Source organism: Acyrthosiphon pisum, chromosome A1 (assembly GCF_005508785.2).
Source record: "Acyrthosiphon pisum isolate AL4f chromosome A1, pea_aphid_22Mar2018_4r6ur, whole genome shotgun sequence".
NCBI lineage: Eukaryota > Metazoa > Arthropoda > Insecta > Hemiptera > Aphididae > Acyrthosiphon > Acyrthosiphon pisum.
In genome coordinates, this window is record NC_042494.1 from 96,676,119 (window position 1) to 96,693,713 (window position 17,595).

The 17,595-nt window shown below is 30.7% G+C and overlaps 1 protein-coding gene across 1 annotated transcript in view; it reads right to left on the bottom strand.

Annotated features, from left to right (window-relative positions):
* Positions 1-6,950: 6,950 nt before the first annotated feature.
* The window catches only part of LOC100165656 (tolloid-like protein 1), an 81,069-nt gene continuing 70,424 nt past the window's right edge, over positions 6,951-17,595 (bottom strand). The window contains exons 13-19 of the mRNA XM_029487840.1: positions 12,907-13,067; positions 12,801-12,809; positions 12,387-12,573; positions 11,087-11,340; positions 9,462-9,675; positions 9,092-9,342; positions 6,951-8,745 (exon numbers count right to left, since the gene is read on the bottom strand). Of these exons, the coding sequence (XP_029343700.1) occupies positions 8,407-8,745; positions 9,092-9,342; positions 9,462-9,675; positions 11,087-11,340; positions 12,387-12,573; positions 12,801-12,809; positions 12,907-13,067 (1,415 nt within the window). The 3' untranslated portion in view covers positions 6,951-8,406. The remainder of the gene's footprint in view (positions 8,746-9,091; positions 9,343-9,461; positions 9,676-11,086; positions 11,341-12,386; positions 12,574-12,800; positions 12,810-12,906; positions 13,068-17,595) is intronic.

A 17,595-nucleotide genomic window follows, 5' to 3' on the forward strand; every position in this document is an offset into this window, starting at 1 on the left:
CATAAATAATACATTTTAGAGGGTATCCACACTGGTGGGCCTCCCTCCTCACGCTATTCATGTTTTTTTTTTACCTTCTTTTATCTAATTTACTTATTTTTTATCTAATAAAATAAAAAAAAATAAAAATAAAAAAAATAATAAATAATAATTTATATGTATATATATATATAATATCATAAACTATTTTTAAAATCCGTATTCTATGCACAAAATTTTTTTCGTGTTCAATAATCCACCCCACTATACAGTATACACTCAATGATAAGGTACACATGATTCTGTATACGTTCTCTGGTTTTTAAGTATGCATTTTGAGTTTTGATTTGCATAATATTAATTTTACCGTTCCGGTACCTGGTAAAAATTGTGCATGCAACGTTCTAGAAATACCGGCGCATATTCCGTCCTCCGATACGATATTTAAGACCGTACCGGCATCATTTATTCATATAGCAGCAGTGTGCAAGCGCCCATTGTATAACTTTTAACTGTACCGCACAAAGAATAACGTCATGTGTACCGTTCACCGGCCCGGTAATATCGTGTCAATGTGAACGATGCCATATAAAACTATGAGCGCAATTTTATCGTGACCGTCACCGTATTGGTACCGTACCGTTTACCGCCGCGGTGTGTGGGGACCTTTAAACAGGAACTCGTTCACGTTCACGTTCGTGATTTTTTTCAAACGAACGCGTTCACGTTCACGTTCTTTCAAAAAATGAACGCGTTCATTGGGTCGTTCATTTATTTTTTATACATTTTTTTTATGAATCATTTACCTGCTGAAAAGGCTCAGTCAAACAGAGGGTGACTTTTTGTGCGGAAATAAAAAAATGAATCCGGACTTTTCGTCCGCCATGGTTTATGGGTACGCGGACCGCAGCGGCCAAGCGGTCTTTGTATTATTTTACAGTGTCCGCGCGGGAAGCCCGCTTTCTGTTTGACCGAGCCTATAAACAAGCCTATAAACATATACAACTCAAGCCAAAAATAAAAATACTATTTAGACTTATATATAATATAATTAATTAATATATTTTATAAATATATTTATTAAAGGGTAAATAAATTGAACGTCTTAAAAATCGATCAAGTTCGTTAAAAATATAAACGTCGTTCACGTTCACGTTCTATTTTAATAAAACGAGTGACGTTCACGTATCGTTCACTAAAAAATATGAAAACTTCATTCTCACTTTTGACTTGAGATGACTGACTTGCTAGTCAGACATTCAAGAACGCTTTTCGACTTTACCCTTTTTACATAAGAAAAAGCACAGGACATCGACGGCGCATACACTCGCTATATCGCCGGATTGCTCAATTTGGTTTCGTCTTCGACGGGTGATAACTTGCTAGACATTCTAACATGGTTTTCGGATTTACCATTTTTTTTACATTAAAATTACATTTCGTTTTTCTTCTAATTAATTTTAGATTCTGAGCGGAGCGAGGAAGCTACCTAGTGGTTTTACAATGGTGTTTTGTTTTTTTATCAACAATATTTCTACCAGAAGGAGTGCTTCGAATTTAACATATAATATCTTATCTTTAAGGATATTGGATCAAGATGGTACTTTAAAGAGGTCATTTTTGATTTTCTCAATATCTAGTTATTTAATGCCACAGGAAAAACCACCGACAAATTACGAAAAACTGCTAAAAACGGGATTTTAATTTCAAACGCTTTATTTATAAATTATCACCATAAAAACAAATAAAAAATAATAATATTATAATACTATTCTTACAAGGTATAGTAAATGATAACAATATAAGATATCCAGACTGACAAACCATCTCCGCTTAGAATCGTTTTTCGTATACAATGATTATATTTAAAGTTTAAATTTTTTATTTAAAGTTTAATACAATCCATTATACATTGGCCGACTTTTAACCTACTGTACAGCAGAGCGACATCCACCTACCCGCTTTTTTCAAGTTAAAAGCATATCTTTAGATTTTTCGTGCTATTCATTGAGCATATTTTTGAATTTTTTAGTGCATATTTAAGAGCTAAAAAGTAACGTATTTAGTGCTACAAGCTATAACTATTCCGACCCCTGACAATAACTATATTATACATATATCAATATATATTTTAAATTGTTGTAATGTTAATGGCTAGTTATTTAAACAAAATTGTATTAAATGCTACTGCTACGTACGGACCCCTCTACTCCGCCCCTACACATAGTCATACTACACAGTATCGAATGTACTATGATAACACGTAGATAGTTAAGATGATGTCACCGATGTACATAAAACCTTAGGGGAGCATAGTAGATTCTACGAACTAGATATTGGCTCTGTGACAAGAGACGGCCGCGGGTATACTCGGTCATTTTACGACACCCCGCACTGAGTACTGACCAAAGGCACATCTTGTAGAAGGCCCCCTGGACCGTGAGAACCAACGACGCAGTCCGCCAGGCATCTAGTAAGAAAGGGGATAGTACTGTATAGGAGCTCTGGGAGCGGCCCGTTATTCAGACGTGATTTCAGCCACAGTACGTACACACCCCTGTACCTCTTCGTTCTTGATTGTCACATTTTTACTTTTGACTTAGATTATTTTCGTTAGCGACGTATTGCGGGACTCAGAGAATATTTCGAGCAATCACTTATTTTCTAAGACACTGGTTTTCTTCGTTAATTCGAATAATCTAATAGTATTTTAAATTTAACTTGTCTTATATTTTTACAATTTTAATATATAACACATCATCCCATCCTGTCACCATCTCCTGTAAGTCGGGAGCACACAACACTAATATATCAACATTAATTATAAAAAATCAATAAATACAAAATTATTTATTTCAAATTATGTGTTGGGCTGTTTAAAGTAGTCTATTGTTTACCTGCCATCTATTTGATCATATAGACAAACTTCTAAGAATAATTGTATAAAATTATATATATTATAATATTATATCAAAGTACAATAGTATAAAAATGAAAAATGAAAAACTAAAAATTAATTAGTTTAATCAATACAATTTTTTCTAATGGGAGGAGAACACAAATCAAAAAATAAAAAGGGATCTTGGGCACTCACAATCATTTAAAATTTGAAAAAGAATAAAAAAAAAGGGGGGGAAAGCGGTCTGCTGTACAGTTGGTGTCAAGTGTACCTATCATCATTGAAGAGTATTATAATAATATAGTAACTGAGTAAATCACTGTAACACAATCGTGTTAAATTTGAATTCGACCATAAATCATTTCATACGAAATCGATTCTGAGCGAAGATAATACCTAGGCATATTACCTATTATATTTTATGATGTTATTGCTATACTAAAGTGATTTGATTTACTGTTACTTATAGGCAATATATAGTGTATACCTACTGTAGGATGACATTTTTGACGAGAGCATTGCATTTTTAAAATTTTATTGTGTGTAGAAAATATAATAATATGTTTTAAACGTTTACACACTACACACGAATAATATTTTGAATTACAACAATATAACTAAAAAAGAGATTGTGTAACTTAGTACCTATACCTGACAGCTTACCTTCCGTAATATAAAAAATTCGTAACAACTGCAACGCGTTATACGGGACGCGAGTAACACGCAGCCGAAGAAAGAATGACATCTCGATAATAAGGCGATATCCTGAGTGTGTCCCGTTCTTAGTTTTAAATTTTCCATAGCCCGAGTGCGTCCTCGGTCCACATACACAGCTGTAGGTGCCTATTTAAGATAAATTAATCGTCTAAGAACTTTTCAGATATACCTATACCGATCTGTCCATCGAATTTGCTAGTTGAAAATATGTACATCTATAATGAAATTATCTGAACTATATGACAGTGGCAACGGTGGAGAAACTGAATTTTATTTTAACTTAGATAGGTAATAATTAAACACGACTTTTATTGCCAACGTTAGTATTGGTTCATGTTTATAGGATAAAGCGCCCACTCACTGAGACAAACAAGACCAAAATTCAGTTGCCGACGAAGAGTACTTTTTTCCATTTTTTACTGGTGATGTTTTAAATTTTAATCACCGTTATAGCCTATACATACGTAAAAACATAATATAATATTTAAAGACCCCCCCCCCTAGATTGAGCTCGAGCTACGCTAGTGGCATGCCTACGCGATATTATGCTTTTAAACGGTTTGTATACGATCATTTTTTATCGGACATATTATTTCGATTTTAAGTCTATATATGCACGTTTCAGAAAAGAGTACCTTTGCTATATTATAATAATAATATTACAATATTATCATATTATCTTTATAAGTTATATTGATTTAAGTATAATTTGACAATAAACTGATCGAGATTTGGTCAATCAATCATTATTTAGTTTATAACCGGTCAAAATGCAGTTGAAACAATCAAAAAAGTAACTTTGCCTACGACCTATATATAGTTTTAGTCATGAAATGTCTTATATTGTTATGTAATATGTTATTCTTTAAAGTTTAAATGTGTCAATGTTTTATTTTCTGTTATTCATTACGTCACTATATTATAAACCTGCTTCTATGATACTAGTATGAAAGATAGTTGTTACTTTAATACCTATATATTTATTCTAACCGTTGAAAGATGAAACTCCTGTTCCATTAAAATTTAAACATATCAATATTTTATTTTATATGTACACAACACACTGTTATTACTATTATTTGATCCATTTATATAATTTATATTGTACTTCAATCTGTACTCCTATTTTAATTGAAAAAAATACTACTGTTATTTATTATTAAATACAATTTCGTAAGTATTAACTAAATTTCTAAAACGTTGTAGATTCTGAGAGGAGCGAAGAATGTATTGATTTTTCAATTATTTGTTTTTTTTTTCGTGTAAAGAAACTTTTTAAAGAAAAAAAAATGCTTCAATTTTCAACTTCAGTGTTTTTTTAGATAATTAAGTGAATTTAGCTGATACCAACCTTTGAGAGGCAGAAAGTATAATAAATCCCAGTATTTTTCGAATAATAAATTGTGGAATTTGTTAAGTTTATTTTCAAGAATATTCGATAAAATATGTTTTGCTTAGACGAAAACTTGAAAATTTAATACATATTTCCTCGTGAGTTATTGAAAAAAAAATTGATCGTAAATGTACAGTTCTTTTTCATGGGCGTTTGAAGTTAGAGTTTTTAAGAATTTCGTCAAAAAATCACAAAAATGTGCAAATTATTTTGTTGTTAGAAATTCCTGAAATTTTCAACGTCAATAGCTGAAGATTGAAAATTGAATACCTACAATGTTTTTCATAAGTTTCATTACTGGAATTAATAGAAAAAATAGAGTGTAAATTGACAGTACATTTTTATGGGTATCTGAAGTTTAAATTTTGATGAAAATTCGCGAGTAAAATAAAGAATTCTTATCAAATATTTTTTTCATTTTGTTGTAATTCATCAAAAACAAACTACTTTATAGGTATCTAAACTATTTCACAAATATTATAATTTTCAAAACATCTGGAATCGGAAAATGGATTGTACCTACAGAACAAAAAATAAATGAACCTATTTTATTTATTTTGATTTTTTGTAAATCACGTATTAAAAATTGCTCAGGTTTCAAGTACCTATATTATAGTTTTTGTCTATTTTTGTTTTACACATGGAGTCAAAAAAGTTTTGTTATATGAATTACGTTAGTGTAATTGACGAGTTCACTTCAAGAAAAGTTCACCGTATAACTTTGTAGGCATAAATATTATTCCATTAATTATTATTTGATCAAATTATTCTTATTATTTTATTTTCAATATCTATATCAGAAAAAATTTTCAACAGTTAAAATTTTTTCTTAATTTCATGGTAAAAAAGGATAGGGTGGATGAGCGACAAATTATATCGGGGCCTATAATAGCTATATCCAGCCCTTATAATAGGTACACATTTTTTAAATTGTGGGCTATAATTTATAATATTATTTAATCGTTTTTATAAATTATTATAATAAACTAATATTTTTTTTTCTCAAATAATAATCAATTACCAATTTGTTTCAAATCATAATCCGTATTATTATACGGACTATTTAAAAATAATTATCAATAATCTACATTTTTTTCAATCAATCTACGCAATAATATAGACAACTTTAAAATCTACAGGTTATTAATTTTAAATTATTATTAATGATAAGTACCTAACCATGAAATCGAGAACGTCTATTTTGCAAAATCGGTTAGAAAAATAAAATATTTGTACCTAAAAGATAATATACAATAATATGTTAAAAAATGTGTACAATTGATAGTTATTTGTCAAAATATCATATAAGATATTAACTAAGATTTGAAAAAAATTTGGAACTATTAAACTAAGTCGTTATCCAGTTGAAATGTTTACGCAAGTAAATTTGACACAAATGGGCCGTCAGAAAAAACATAATTTTATTGTTCCGTAGCAAAAAACGGAACCCTTATAGATTCGTCATGTCCATATTTTTCAAGATTTCGAATGCGGAAAAAAGTGACATTCATTTTTATTTGTATAGATAGATAGATAGAAATACACTAACAGTTGATAGGCTAAAAACACAAATGTACATTTATTTTTATCTAGTTTTTAAATCTTCCACTGTATTTTTTATATGAATTTATCTTTATTTATTACCTATATACTTAAAATTTTATATTATTTTCATATGCAATACACAAACCGCGACCAATGACCTTTGTAGTCGAGGCATTGTATATGTAAAATAAAAAAAACAGTTGGTAGGTATATTACTACGAGGTATACGATTTTAAAAAGATTTCTGACCTTTGCGGGAAACAAAAATGGATAGCAGTAATAATTATTGTTGTGCGCGTATAATTATGTTATTGTTTAGGTATACGAGATCCTGCAAATACAACAACGCGACGACGCGACGTTCAAAACACAGGATAATATTACATTGTTTATTATTATTTTTTTTTTTTTTTATTGGTTATAAACGATGATCAACATTTTCGTTCGAATATAATGATAGTAATAATAATAATAATAATAATAATAATAATAATAATAATAATAATAATAGTAAAATTATAATAATAATAATATTATATAGGTACAATGATATTATTTTTAAGTCACATGAAACAACACACGCGGGGTTTTTAAACGTTACGATTAAATTTAAAAAAAAAATTATGTAATATAACGCGTACGACTTGCGGTGGTGGGTATATGGCTATCCGCGTCGCTATAATAATTACCTATATATACACCGATGATCTCGAAGCGCTTTCATAATATTAATAATTATAATAATATTTATAATAATAATAAATATTAATTCCGTCACGTGGCATCGTCATTGTCATAGATATATAATTCGCATTTGACGAATCGTTTTGTTTCGCACACAGGTATACCTATACAATAATTATTTTCCTATAACGTCGCCATCATGATAGGTTAGGTTTAGAAATATCGTCGGAATGTGGTAATACTATATCATTGATATACCCGGTTAATACCGCGGTCGGTATGTGCGCGCATTCTGGTATAGGTATCGCATATTATTACCTATACATATATTACAAACGTATCAAGAAAAACGAATTTAAAAAATAAAAAATACTGGTACCGTCGATAAAAAAAAATGTATATTGAAACGTATACAAAAGTAAAAGGAGTAAAATATAATAGGTAGTAATAATGAAAAAAATAAAAAAAATAATTGAAACCGCGTCGAGATCGATCGGTTGGCGTACCGCGGAGGGAATCATACGATATATTATTATATACGATACAATATTGTATCATAACAAACTCGATAACTATATAATATTATTATCGAGCTGGTGGCGATTTCGACGGGTGCTGCAGCAGTGTCTATGAAGGGACATTGATCGTAGGGTTCGAGGAGCGCGTATATCATATTATTATAATAAAATAATTATGATATATTATATCAAACATATAATATTATATTATTACATGAGATCGCGAAAACGACTTGCTAAAATCTTATACGAAATCGATACGTATCTATATATTTTTTTATTATATTTTCAATATTGTGACGTGTGACACGGCGATTCGGTCGGACGTTTTCTATTTGGCACATAATATGATTATAATATTATCATAACGTTACACAGCTAGTGGACTGCAGTGCAGATTTTTTTTTATGATCTGAAGAACAATATTATGATAATATACGACAGGCACCTGTTACACGCACGATAATAATAATAGTGTTATATCATAAATAGGGGTCTCGTAGAGGTAATATTCTAGAAATCGCTATGTATTGAATAATAATATTATAATAAACTAATGTTTTGCTTCTTTTTAAGAATTTTTTTTTTGTTTTTTTTTTTTGAAACTTCTTAACCGTCCGTCGTCGCCGGGTTACTATGTTTATATATTATCATATAATATCATATCTGCATCACGGACCCTTGACGGCGAGCATGTCATCGTCCTCGTCTTCGTCGTCATCGTCGTCGTCTTCGTCGCCACCGCCACCGCCGCCGTCGTTGTCGTCGTCGTCTCCATCGCCGTTCGTCTGGTTCGACGACGACGGTTTGTTCTTTTTCTTCTTGTTCTTCTTGGCCTTGTGATAAGTCAAGTCGACGTCGTCTTCGTCAGTCACCGACGAATACTCGACGCTGGGGTTCATCGACTCTACGGCTATGTAAGACGCGGAGAATCCTTTGCTCACGATGGTGCTGTCTGTCTTGAACCGGAGCAACAGAGCGTCGTTCGTGGATATCACATCCGTCGGGTTCTGAAAATGATAAAACGCTGGTTAGGTCTGGTTCGGAGTATGGGATGGGTCAAAATTAACTACCTAACTGTATAGGACGTGTAACTCAACTACGTATTATTGGCGTAATATACGATCAACTACATTTTTTTCTCTCTCAAAATAATATCATGACATGCTGGAGTATTCGCCATTAAAACGGATTTTCGTTAACATTTTAAAAGTACAATATAACAACGACCATGCGGTTTATGTTTTATTCATATAATTCTATTTATCACGACCGTAAATGATATTATGAGCATAATAATATTATTTTATATAGCAGCCAAACGTAGTTGTTTTAATATTATCATCATATACTAACGGTCGGTCCGCAGAATTTTCCGAAGAACGGTCCGCTCGTGTCTAAGCTACTCCACACCTCCACGTAGTCGTACATGCAATCCTTTTCATCTTCCAGTTCAAAAGTCAAGAACGTCAGGTGCACGTTCATGTTGGCTTTGGCTTCGATGGTCCATTCGCACGTAGCGTCGCTGTCATAGTTCAGATCGCCATAGTTGGAATGCGAGTAGAAGTGTTTCACGTTGTTCGTGGCTATCAGCCTACCCCCGCAAACTGCGAAAACGATATTAGCGATGATTATTTATTATACCCAATATATTATCCCCCCCCCCCTCCACAACCAGCCATAATATTATCATGGCGATGGCTCGCGCGGTCGTCAGTGGTCGTACCCGTGCTGTGAGTGGCCAGAAATCCTTTACGCTGCACTGAAGCGTCACTTTTGAAGGCTAAGTACAGTTGATTGGACGAGGATACTATGGGGTGCGGGATCTTGGAGCCACAAAACCGTCCAAGCGTCTGCGAATCCGGCGTGGGCCCGTCGTAGAACGTGATGTGATCGTACGCGCACTCTTGGTGCGGTTCCATTTCGAATGTGTCGAAGAGCTATATTATAATCACACATCATTATTATCATCATCATCATCATCATCATCATCATTATCATCATCATCAACACCATCACCATCGTCTTTGTCACAAACGCAGACATATATTATATGGTTAACAACACTCCGAAAGATCACGGAAATTGGGACGACCCTGCACCCTGTATATAGGTATAGGTATATTATAGTACTACATTATTATGTTATTCGGTTTGACGCAAACGTATGCTATTATTATTATTATTATTGTTATAAATACGCACCACGTCGCGGCGGGATTGTATAAAATAATATAATATAACGACCATTTTATGTATATTACGATGATAATGATCAGTGCGGGACCCGGAAATGTACGCGATTTAAAAGCCGCACGTGTCTACTGATGACCTTAAGTACAACTATATTATAACAATAAGTGTGCCATTAAAAATGAAAAATATTGTGAAAAGTCGAGTGTATATTTTATTCTTCGTGCGCACTTCAGCTCAGCAGTCTACCCATTCTATTCGAACACAATATTGTCTGACGTCTGCAATAATACCTAAAGGGAAGGTTTGTTTAAGCTGTTTAGAATAAGCATTTGCGAAAAGTGTGTTTATATACGTACTTATATATAATATAATATATACCCGTTACAAATGAAATACCTACCAAATGTCAGATGACAATTAATGAACAACTACAACATAGTATCATGACCATATTATATAATATCGATAAGACATAATTTGATATTATAATATCATATGAATGTTTGCTCCGACAGTCGATCAGCAGTTTAAGAGGCACAGGCCGTATATCAATTTTCAAAACGAAGTTGTCTATCTTTTAATCCTCGATAACTAGAAGGTAGCTTTTTTCATTAGAAAATTTAGTAAAATGTACAATCTGTACACAAATAATACATTAAGTAATTATGTTGAAATTGTTCAACTAGGCTGGACGGCTTGAGGGAATAAGGGAGCGTCCATCGAAAGTACTTCCAATATGAATACAATTAAGTTTGTATTAATGATAACATCAAGTGACCATTTTAGTATAAAGGAATGTAGAGAGTTCGTTTTTTAAGTTGAGTAATCCGTTGGCATTCCACGAGAACATTGAGATGGATATTGTTTTGTCTATTTACCATCGTTAGAATGGGTGAGTTTTTTTTATGAGATAAGTGAGCAAGGAGATTAAAGGATGTATACAGTTGTTTGGAAACTATTAAGAAAAAACGCCATTTGGTGGGCTAGAGTGTCAGAGTTCGAGTAGAGAGGTCTAGTCTGACTAGAACGATCGAACGGTAGGCAAACTAGTCAAATCATGAATGCAAATAAACTTCATAAACAATTTTGTACACAACAATATAAAAACAATTATCTCTGTTATTATTATTATTATTTCAGTTAATTCATTGTTACCACTTTGATCCTGTGACCCGGGGTGGTGGTGAAATGCCAGACGCAATCCTTCCGGCCCGGATATGAGTCCGGGTAGTTGGGGCTGCTGATGACGTCACGCGGTGCCGAAATCTCGTGCTTGCAACCACCCTCCTTGCAGTCGTGCTTGTTCTCGTGCAAAGTAAACCCGTTGTTGCACGTGCATTCGTATGATCCGGGTGTGTTTTTGCACTCGTGTTGGCATCCACCGTTGTTGACGGCGCACTCGTCCATGTCTGTGAACAAGACAACGCGCAACGCACTTGGTTCAACACACGATATATTTAATTTTGTACTAGGTGGTGGCTGTCTAAAACGTATCTTTAATAAAAACCATCTTTATTATGATAAAGTAGTTTCAAAATAATAGAACACACGCTTAAAAGTTGACGGGTTTGGAGAGTTGTTGTCTTGAAAGTACTTTAAAAAAAATATATTATATAAGAATAAAATCGTAATTAGTAAATCAAAATATAATATATCATTTACTTATAAACAATCAACTTTGTGTCGCTAAATAATTAATATTATATGAAAACAAATCGTTGTTTAAGTGGTAATTTTTATTACGCGCCAAACGGGAAACCGAAATTTTGATATTTTCAAACGCTTATTAAATGAAATTTTCTGGTGGCCCTTCTCGTGATACACACTCCACTCATTTTTAGGGACTTGCTCAATAATTGTACATTTAATACGCCCTACTGGCGCAGTCGACTTTTTATAGTGACTAGTTCCAAACTGTGCACCGTGGTACTCTGGGTGCACCTCGATAGTACTTTCCAGGGACACCGCGGCTCACAAGAAATTATTTTTTTATTTTTTTGTTAATAATTTCAAATTGAACCTTATAAAAATATTATTCGGGATTTTCGGCCTACCTACACTGCAACTAAAACCAAATACCTACCGCAAACATCTCAAAGCAGAAACTTACTTCCAACTCCAGTTGATGAAAATAAAAAATAAAATATATAACTTTGCAAAACTTTGCAAACATTAGCAGACACATATATCTCATTAGTTACAACTTACAATGTTACATTATATTATAATAATTTTAAAGTTTAAATTTTTAGGTCTGCTGTATGCTTAGAGCGCTTATATTATTGTATAATGTTCAAAAAAATAATAAAAATTGATTATCAATGAGTGTTCGTTTATTTTATGTATGTTTCTCTTGGTATTCACAGCACCGTGGCGGGATTTGGTCCAAAAAAGGGCACCTCCGGATAAAAAGTTTGGAAACCGCTGGTAGGAATAGCACAATATGTTGTCTTACCGGTAAAGAAGACAGCGGCGAATCCGGTCTTGTGCACCGAGCTGTCCGACTCGAATTCCACGCGCAGTGCATTAGCCTCCGAAGTGATCATGGACGGCGCTTCCTGGCCGCAGTACACGCCGTGCTTCCGGAGTTTGTCCGAACCGATTTTACTGTATACCTCTACTCGGTCGTATTCGCATTCGGCCTACGGAAAAAAGAAAAACAAGGTAAACGTCGAGAATAAAATAAGACAGCTTTCGGCCAGAAAGAATACGTCGCGAGAGTACGCAACAGCTGTATGATACATCAACACGTGGTTATAGTTGTCGATGACAGCGCACCGCGTACGATCGAACAGTATTAGAAAAGTGGTTTTATTTTCGAATCCGTCCGTCAGACGTATATTATCTCCTATGATTTCCTACCGCTCACCTGGTGTAACTGAAAAATATAAAATCAAAACAAAAACAAACAGATAAATACGTAGTCCACGTGGAACACAAAACCGCGATCGACTCCGATGCGGTTATTGACTTACGTTGTTCCCTTCCAGGTCGAAGTGAGTAAAGTTCAGTGTGATTTTGAACTGAATTGGCGCTATGATCTCCCATATGCAACTTTTATTTCCTGGATACAGGTCAGGAAACGAAGGACTTGTAATCGTGCCATTGGTCGCTTCGATTATACCACCGCAAGCGTCTGGAAACAGCGCAAAATACATTATATTTTTATTACTATTATGTTTGTTAGAATTAGTGATGTAAATTTTCATGAAAACTTTTTTTCGTGAAAATTTTGAAAATTTTATAATTTATCATATTAATTTCTTATTAAATAAATCTTTTGATATTATATAGTTGTAGTATATTTAACCTTCATAATTATATTTTAAAATAAGTAGGTACTTTTATTACCATTTACCCATTTTAATATAATGGTGGTATTATTCTAATGAACATAATATAGTAAATTCAAAATACAAATCATTAAATATATATAATATATACCTATATAAATATATAATATTATTTAACTAGGTAATAAATGTGCATTTTTATCTTTTATTAAAAATGTTGTATTTTTACTTTAGTATAAATTATGACTGTATAATCGTTTTGTTACAATTATTGATTTTTAAATTTTTAACGGAGGTAATTTATTGTTTGAGTCACTTCCTCAATTTTACCCAAATTATATATTTTTTTGTTATAAGTTTTTTGTTTGACTCTGACGTTATACTTGTATTACATTGTAAATAAAAATGAAACAGTAATTTTATAAAGTGTTTAAATATATTTAAACTTAAAAATTAATTAATTTGAGAAAAGTACAAAAAAAAACAAATTTTCAGAAATTTTCAATGAAAAAAAAAAAAATGTCAAGCTTACATCTCTAGTTATAATTATTTTTTTCATATTAAAATGGTGTAATGACACAGTTTAATATAATTCAGATTTAAGAATGCAAGGCCGGTTTGTCATGACCACGAACATTAGACATTAGTGTAGGTGCCTACCTATATTATTGTATTATCATATTAAAATAGTATAGGTACTATATTAATAACCGTACACAGAATACTTTTTCTAGATAAAATAATAATGTAACAGTTTATATTGTGCGTTGGAATAAATAAATACATTTTATTGTTTAATTGTCTGTTGAAATAAAAAAAATTTAAAAATATATATTGTGAAATCGACAATAATATCAATGCAATTTTTTTTACAATAATAATTATTGCTATAACACTTCCTATGTAATTGTATGCCTATTATTTTAATGACACGAGCGGCAAAGGTTAATAGCAACAGTAAAAATAAAACAATATGGTTATTTATGTTGCGAGAACAATAATATAAATATTATTTAACGCGTTCAATAAATTGATTTTAATAACACGCGAGACGAAAAATTACCGACAAACATATTATTATCACTTATCAGCATTGTATAATAGCACTTAATGGCTATAATAACGATATATTATATATATATATATATATATATATGAAAATATGTCACCGGCACATCAGACGAAATATAAATGTACAACTGCTATAACACTATATTATGATAATAATGAATTTAATTATTCGACCAATTAATAAATTTCAATTAATAACGACGGTGATATATTATAATGATTTCTGAGCGTATATTATAATGCTATATATGTGACGTGACGCTTAAAATATAAATTCGCCAAACGAATCGGTAAAAAAATAATGGCCACTAATGTATTAATTGCATTTGTAATAAAATATAAATCCAATAGATATTATAACTGAACTGCATACACTCAAAGTTGGGCATTAACTAGTTAAAAAGTTATTCTTTTTTTTACTTTTTAACTTAACTAGATAGTTTATTTTCTAATCAACTTATGAACTTAACTAGTTTAATTTACAGTTGAAATAACTTAGCTTTTCTCAGTTGATTTTAAAAAAATCCATCAAGTTAAAAACATTTTTAAATTTTTCGTTTATACGTAAATATTACTATATCAGTATAAAATAAAAATAATCCAATACAAAAACACAAACATTTCTGTTCTTTTTCTTGATAACATAATTTTGTGTATATTAATATATTTTATTAAGTTGTAAATTATATATTAAGCGAGTTGCAATTATAAATGTTTTTAATAAAATTAATAATTTTAAATTACAAATTGACAATTGTTATGTTTTAATGTTATATAACTTATAATATATATGAAGGTCATTTACTAATTTTCACGTATTACGATATTCAATTGCTATACGATATAAAAAAATATATTTGTTAAATTATTAATTTGAGATGAGTATAGTTTAAATTAGTAAATAATAGTAAAGTAAAAGTAAAAGTATATACCGTGTACCTAAATTATGATAAAAGTTCAATAAAATTGTTTTTATAATTTATAAATTAGAAACTAGAAAGACACATTCACTCTTTATATAATTTATATACTAATTAAAAAAAAATAGATTAACTTTTTTTAAACTGAGTGAAGTTGATATTTTTTATATTTCAACTTTAAACGTATCGAGTTAAATTTATAATTTGTTAACTGTTAACTTTTAACTTATCGATCTTGTGTCTTCTTAATTTAAATTAAGTTAATTATTTTCATTAATTTGCGCACTTTGGCATATACTCATATTATATGTGTATAGAAACGGCATCATTTTGGAAATTTAAGAAATAATAAAATTACTTTAGGTGGAAAATACAAATAATAATATAAAAATATCAAAAAAATACGTGGTGTATAAATATTTAATAATATAATATTTTAATAAATAAAATATTTAAGAAGTAAAGCTGGTATTTTGATACACTTTGCATTGTTTCCCTAATCAAACTACGCGATGCTCATTTTATAACATACACGTTTCATATATTTTTGAATCAGAATAAAAAGTTTATATACTTATTGCATTTTTTCATTTTTTAGAGCAATTTTGGATTTTTTAGGTAATTTTTGAAGTTATTAAATCCAAAATTTGTATTTAAATTCATATTTTAAGATTCATGCATGCTTTTACGTGATTTGTCTATACGTTTAAAAAACTATAACTAGGTAGGTTCAGATAGATAAAAATTTAATTTTTCTAGATTAAAGATGTCCAATACGATCGGTGATGTCTTTACAACTTTTTTACAATCTTTTAAAACTAATATTATCATTTATACCAAATTTATATAAGAATTAAATTATCAAAAATAAAATTTATTTAATGAAAGTTAATTTTTTTAGTGCATAATTCAGAATTTTTACGGTATGATATAATTTTTTTTATGATGGTCATTAAAATTCCAGCCTACCACATTAGTTGTATACAGTGGCATCTTGTTATGGTATTTGGATATTATATAATATATCATATACCTAGAACCTTCAGATACATGTGGGCGTAGAAAATGTATAACGTTCCTCCAATCTTTTCGTATTACAAAGTATGCCATATGCGGTATTAAAATTAAAATAAACAATTTAGTATCAACGTTTCAAACAAGATGTGGCCCGGAGGCTTAAATAAATTATATTAGTAATAACTAGGGATAGAGTTAATGACTTTTGCATTTTTTTTCCTTTTAATGTCATTTATTCGATTTTTAGGTACATTTTTCATATTTTTGGTATTTCTTTGTACAATGTAGGGCATTTTTATCAAATTTTGAATTTTAAAAAAATTTGTTCATATAAAATAGTAATTTCATATATCTTTTTTAACTGTAAATTTAACTTAAAATTTAAATATTTACTAAATTATATTTACAAATATTTTCAGGTAATTTTTGACACTTTTAGGTCATCAATATTGAATATCCTATCTCTAGTAATTACTAATTGGACAATTTGGGTTTTCACTCGAGTTTGCAATGGTGTGGGTTAAAAATTCAATAGGACTCATGAGTCACGACTTGTGGGAACAACAAGTTTGCTCAATTTTGTGTGACATCAATAACATTTCGCCAGATATTCAAAACTCCGCGAGCAAACTGCATTGCTGTTCGCGACTCACCAGATACGCATAATGCCTTACTTCCGTGATAGCGTCATCCGAATTACCGAAATATGTTTTGACCTTCTTTGTCCGTTTAAAAACATAATATACTCTAAGCAATTAAAATGTATTTTCGTGTTTGTTTTGGAACTTTTTCGCCCATCTCTGTTATTTTATCTGTCAGTTCTAGTGGTGTCTTATATAATCGTATTTTTGTATTTATTTGCTCGGGTTTTTTCCTGTATGTCAACACTTTACATCGGAGAAGATTGCTCAAAAAGTTCTCTATTTATTCTACATTGATTGGAAATTCCACGTAAGTTGAACCTGTGGCGTTCCTGAACAACTGCATGCAATCGTCAGAATTAACTCAAGGAGATATTTTATCATGAAATACTAATTTTATAGGGATTTCAGTACAATTTTATAAATATTATCGTGATAATAAATAATTTATCGTGTCTATAAACTTTTTAATGATAATACATTTAATCTGATTTCATTGAAACTTTGTCAGATGACGTATTTGGTATTTTATATAGTCGGCACTCGATATAGAAAACATAAAACTTAAATGATATTAACAAAAAAAAGTAGGTTAGGTACATGGTAAACTTTTTGTTAGCAAAAATATATTTTACATTTCTGAAAAATGTTTTGAAATGAGTAAGTACCTACTTATAGTCGTGACGAAGCAGAGAAAGCTTGAATTTTTTTAAATTTATTTT